Below are 6220 nucleotides of genomic sequence, written 5' to 3' on the forward strand. Positions count from 1 at the left end.
GTGAAAATTATCTGAAATTTGTTATAAACTTCTGTATAAAGTTTTATGATGGTATCTTGATGTAACAGGGGAGACAACTACTGCTCCATGCCTATCCCCTGATGACTCTCCCCTCTGTTCCCCCAGAGCTGCATCGGTGGACGAAGGACTATATAAGGCTGGCATGACAACCCCCAGCAGCGCACACAAGTCCAAGAAATCCATGTTTGGCAGTCTAGAGAAGGTGTTTAACATGCTCACTCCAAAGAAACAGCGAGGCAGTACTTCAGATGGACCCAGGAAAGTGAAGGTATCACATCTTATCTCAATTTCCTTACAAAAAGGGAGGATAATGTAGTGTTTTCATGCTAAGAAATGTGATGTCAGTTCTATTAATAGAGTGAAAGGTAATTGCACAGCTGTATCCACAAAGAGATTTTAAAACTCTGAAATGTAACCCATCCACTCTGGCCCAAGTCTACTAAATAAACAAAGTGTTACAAGTGGCCAGCACCTGTGTCAGATAGGACTTGATATCTGTAATGTTGAGTGCAAGATCATCCATTAGGAGTACTTCCCCTGACTTATCATTGTGTTCAATTGGTGCAGGCACTCCACAACGTGTTCCGAACATGTCAGTTCAACCCCGACTACGTGCTGAAGAGACTAAGAGCCATCATAGAGGAGAAGTGCATTCCCTACAAGCAGAGCGAGTCAGTCCCATATTCTTCTGTAGATTCCTACTTCTTGTACACAAAACTCTATATCAGTGATGTTGGGAGTCTCATACAGTTACACACTACCAGGTTTAACAATAAAGACCTCCACCACATAGAGCATCTGCCTGGAGAGTGGAAGGCAGTGTTTGTAATCCCCACCACTTATCATACCTTAATACAAATGATTTTACTTGTCACCCTGCCTGGTATTCCACATTAAGGGGATAAAACAAAGACTGGCCTCTGTAAGACAGTATAATATGTCTGAATGAGGTAGTACTAGTACAAGCAGCCACACATCTTGAATGTGACATTTTTACCTCATTTCAAGTGGAGATGTTGAAGTGCCATTCCGACATCACAATACATTGTACTGAAGAATGGTAATGAATGTACATCGTGTAGCAGTGGGTTGCTTAAGGTGTATGTGGCAGTTAGCCTGTATGTATTACTAGTTATTTTGTAGTGTTGACGTAAGTGTCTGCAGCCTGTACAATGTGGTTTGTGTGTATTGGAGCTATGTACGTATTACTAGTTATTTTGTAGTGTTGACATAAGTGTCTGCAGCCTGTACAATGTGGTTTGTGTGTATTGCAGCTATGCCCTGCGGTGTACTGTGATGGATGACTGGGGTCGAGTCAGACTAGCCTTTGACATGGAGGTGTGTGCCATGCCCAAGTCACCATATATTGGAGTGTGTCGCAAGCGAGTCAAGGGTGATGTCTGGCATTACAAGAAACTCTGTGAAGATATTCTTACATCGGCTAAGCTGTGATAAGGTAACTGAACTGTAGATATTCTCACATCAGCTAAGCTGTGATAAGGTAACTGATAATATTACATTTTCTATCAGTCTATATACGGTATATACTGTCAAACGCTCTTGTGTCAAACTTTGTTTGTGAGGCCTATTGTTGCCTCAAAGTGAAAAGTAGGTCCCCAAGTATTCCTTATTTAGTTGTCATTCTGCTGTTGTATTGAACCTTGGATATCTCGAGGTATTTATATAGATCCCTTCGACTTTGACGCCAGTGTTTGACTGTACGTAGTTCCACCTTGTGAATCTCTCTGTCTGGTGTTGAACAGTTGAGATTTATGTGCTTTTGTATGACACACCTTACAGAACAAACTGCATAAGCAAAATACTCCACATCGATACTGCAAGAACAAGTTAACATATACAGTTCAGTTTAGACAAGATACATAGTGTTTTCTTGTGGAGTCCTGCCTTGTCCATGATGTCTGATGTAACCAGTATAACTGCACTCACTCACTCACTTTCACTAAGTGTTTTAGCCAATCACAGTCATGTTTTTAGAATGTAGAAATGTATTCCATGTTATACTCTGTTGATGAAATCAGAATTTAGAGAAATTTATGTTTGACATAAGATATTTGAGGTATGTCAGTTAAACTAACACAGATCTGGAAAACCCTGTTGGTATTATTGTTTGATACGGAAGACTTCTATCTAATCTCTTTTCTATCTTCATTTACAGGTTGTGCAAGTTCTCAAGATCCACAGAAAATGCAGCATGTATACTATGTATATTTTAAGAGTGCTTCATTTGAAACTGCACCCATCCTAATGTGATGGTGGTGTACTATAGATTTGGCTAAACTGTAAATGTGTGCTATTTTAGAAAAATAATCTCAATCAGTGCCATGATGTTGAGAGAAGAGAAGATTTGTCTCTCTTAGTTGGTGATAAGTCGGGTATTTTATCTGTAAGACAATGCGGGCCTACAATGTTAGTGATGTGCTGAGGAGGTTTGTCTGGAGAACACAGTGTTACAGACTCAACCATGGTTTGCAAACATCACATAGTGGCAGCTTACTAGGGTTTGTTAAGTTTTATTCTAATACGAATTGGATCCTTTGTAGTCACCCCAGATGTGTAACAGTTGAACCTGTTTAGCACACCTGTGGGTTGTCACCTGAATCAACCAGCTGATGGCCTCAGGTGTAAATCAAGTGGCGTGTCTGAAACAAGGGAGATGGAAACAACAGATTTGTATTTTGTGTACATGTTATTCTCTAATACTGCCCTGTATTAACACATGTAACCCTAGATGCCATAGTGATGATTGCAGACTATATACACTGCAAGACTCACTCTCACACACTCTACCTGAGTTGGTCTTAGAGCGGAGATGGCATTGTGTCCACATATTGTTAGTGATGTACATATATGTCTGTGGAAGGGACTTGCTCATGTTACAGAGCTAAATTCATGTCCTTGTCGTGTTCAGTGTGTCAGTCATTTTAATCTGATGTTTTATTGGCTGTATTTATCCTGTTTATAAGACTGTTTTAGATTCTGTTATTTTAGCTGGGCATATTGTGATCTGCCCATTTTATCCCTATATTTTAATGGAAGGTATACACAGATACGATTGTCACTGACACATATGTGACAATGGGCACATACTGTTCTCAGCAGATTAGAAACCTCATCATCGTCAGTCTCCACTGTAGAAGGTCAACTAATGTATGTTGTTAGTTGAAACATTTAATATAATTTATGATTGACCAAGCTGTTTCCTTAACCTCTACACACTACCAGAAGATTGCCCAGTGTGTGGCTTCAAGTAAAATTTCCACTGGAGATTTTACTTAAACCTATCTTGAAAATTTCCCAAAAGCAATTGAGTCATTTTTTAATTTCTCATAACAGAATGAACATAAGGCTCACAAGCATTACCAAATTTGTCTGATGATTCCATGTGTTTCTTGTATTGAACATATCTCGCGGTGAGTTTCTCTTATAGTCTGTATGAATGAGATAACTCGGATATGAAACAGGAGCGTTTCGTTTAAGTGGATTGATACAAGCTATACCACGAAACTTCAAGTTTGACAAACTGAAAATGCTATCTGGATCCCTGACCAGTCAAATGTAACACAGGATTACAATTTTATGATGCCAGTTTGGTTATCAGCTGCATGGTACAGTGCATACACGGCCTTCAGCCCTAGTTTAACTTTACCTAAGTAGGTCTTATAATATTTTAATTCCCGCGTATTATGGAAAGATGTATATCATGTTGGAGAATGATTAATGTATGTCATCCAGTTGCCCCCCACTGCTAGGTAACTCCCTCCCATACAGTAGACTACAGCTGTATTGGCAGGCTGCAGAAGCCTCACCCTCACTATTGAGGAACCACTTGTCTGCACAACCAAAGTTTATGCTTATCACCAGGGTGGCAAAACAAATCCATGTATCTTTCTTATCATATACATTTTGTGTCAGGTAATGGGTTGACAACTGGTTGACATTTGTCTACAGTGATAAGCTTGTTTCCAGCTGACACTTTTGTTGTGGGTGTATGTTATGTTTATTTGTTGAGGTGACTAACTGGCCTTTCAGGGAGAACTACATCACAGAGACCACATGCGTGTAAGGAGCTTGGTGGGTCATTTTACACATAGCATTCTGAAATGTGTCAGTTCAAAGAGCTGATATGGTCAATTTCTTATTGTCTTTTTAAACCAATTCAAATGAAATATTGAAGGGATTATAGATGCCATGTTCCAAGGAAAATACAAGCTGCTTTTCAGCTTCTCAGGTGAAATGTCTTTTGTTCTTGTCATATTATTCCCCACATGGGTACAATGCTTGAAGCCCATTTCTGGTGTCCCCCCGCCGTCATGTTGCTGGAATATTGCTAAAAACGGTGTAAAACCACACTCACTCTCACTCACTCTCTCACTCACTCACTCACTCACTCACTCACTCACTCTTGTCATATTACTGGTACAATAAACATTTTAGCGACCTAATAGTTTTACCAAACTATGTTTTGCTTACATGTTACACCCATGAAATGCCCGATTTCCAGGAAAACAGTAATGCCAGATATTCTACCATTATTTAACTCAGAACCATAAATGCATGTATCTTGTAGTATTCAGACCGTGTAGCTTCCCTTATGGTTGAGGAGAAACAAGTTCCCTATGTAGGACTAAATGCATATGCATATATATATATATATTGCAAAAGCACATATAAATACATCATTCATATATAGTACTGTAGGACTATTCTCATGTACTGTAGGAATTGTTACTGACATTTGTCCTCATTTTTAGAATGTTACCAATCTTGGCAATTCTTTCAACGGTTTTTACCAATGCTGCAAGGAATATGTGTGCAGTTTGCGATAGATTGTTTGTTTGACCCGAGTGGAATTCCTGTATATACGTCTGTCTGTCTGTCTGTCTGTCTCTACTCTCACTGTACATAGCAGTTGTATAGTCACTGTGATCACCATGAGGTGCTATCTACACTCGAATATGAAATAAACCATGTAGAACATTCGTATTGTATTGTTTGTGACTCAACTGGCCGGGTAAGTTTGTTTCATGGAATTTTCCAGAGTGTTGTAATGTATCAAGATTACTCTCACATGGGCGCACTGTGTCGCTATCTTCCAAAATATCTGCACTGTAAACGGTAATAAGTCCTGCCTTATTCGCTCCTGTCATTGGTCGAGAGAGGCGGTGGGGTAGCCAAGTGGTTAAAGCATTCGCTCGTCACGCTGAAGACCTGGGTTCGATTCCCCACATGGGCACAATGTGTGATGCCCATTTCTGGTGTCCCCCGCCGTGATATTGCAGGAATATTGCCAAAAGCGGCGTAAAACCATACTCACTCATAGGTCGAGATATAAACCTTGGATACCCTCCAGTCTTGTTTTAAACGTGGATTAGTGACTCATACATGTATATCCAACTTAAAACTGTAACTAACATGTTGGTGACGATATGAGACACGACCGTCTATTTTGGTAACTGTATTCATCTCCCATACGAAACGTTTACGTCCTGGTAGTGTGTGAGTTTCAGGGACTACATCAGGGGAAATCAACAAACCTTCATATTTAATGCATTAAACACCCCATGTAGTGGGAGAGGGACTTGACTCTAAGGTCGATATTGTGTTAGTTTTTACACGGTCTATTAAGCTTAATTTGTGACAAATGTCTTTTGCATGAGAATGCTGTTAAACACCTTTTAAAAAACATAACCACCGGAGTCTGTTGTAACTATGTGACACTACATATGCTGATAATAATAGGTACGACTCTATCTTTGCATCTGTTCATATGCGAGTATTTACTATATTCTTTTTATAAGAACTCTATCGTCAATCGCTTGTTGTAAGGAGCGACTAACGGGAACGGGTGGTCAGCCTCACTGACTTGGTTGACACATGTCATGGTATCTCTATTGGGTAGATCGATCCTCATGTTGACCACCCGATTGTCTGGTCCAGACTCGATTATTTACAGACCGCCACCATATAGCTGGAACATTGCTGAGTGCGGCGTAAAACTAAACTCACTCACATGATTGTCTGGTCGAGATTGGCCTATTTACCGACCGCTGCCATACAGCTGGAATATTGCTGAGTGCGGCGTAAAACTAAACTCACTCACATGATTGTCTGGTCCAGATTGGCCTATTTACCGACCGCTGCCATACAGCTGGAATATTGCTGAGTGCGGCGTAAAACT

The 6220-nt window shown here is 40.1% G+C and overlaps 1 protein-coding gene across 2 annotated transcripts in view; it reads left to right on the forward strand.

Annotated features, from left to right (window-relative positions):
- The window catches only part of LOC124277709 (maternal embryonic leucine zipper kinase-like), a 34437-nt gene extending 29416 nt beyond the window's left edge, over positions 1-5021 (forward strand). For both annotated transcript variants that reach the window (XM_046713438.1, XM_046713439.1), the window contains exons 14-17: positions 127-289; positions 589-692; positions 1296-1477; positions 2198-5021. In XM_046713438.1, coding sequence (XP_046569394.1) covers positions 127-289; positions 589-692; positions 1296-1473 — 445 coding nt within the window. In that variant the 3' untranslated portion in view covers positions 1474-1477; positions 2198-5021. The remainder of the gene's footprint in view (positions 1-126; positions 290-588; positions 693-1295; positions 1478-2197) is intronic.
- The last annotated feature ends 1199 nt before the right edge of the window (positions 5022-6220 follow it).

Source organism: Haliotis rubra, unplaced genomic scaffold (assembly GCF_003918875.1).
Source record: "Haliotis rubra isolate DU_JTF1 unplaced genomic scaffold, ASM391887v1 Scf226, whole genome shotgun sequence".
NCBI classification, from domain to species: domain Eukaryota; kingdom Metazoa; phylum Mollusca; class Gastropoda; order Lepetellida; family Haliotidae; genus Haliotis; species Haliotis rubra.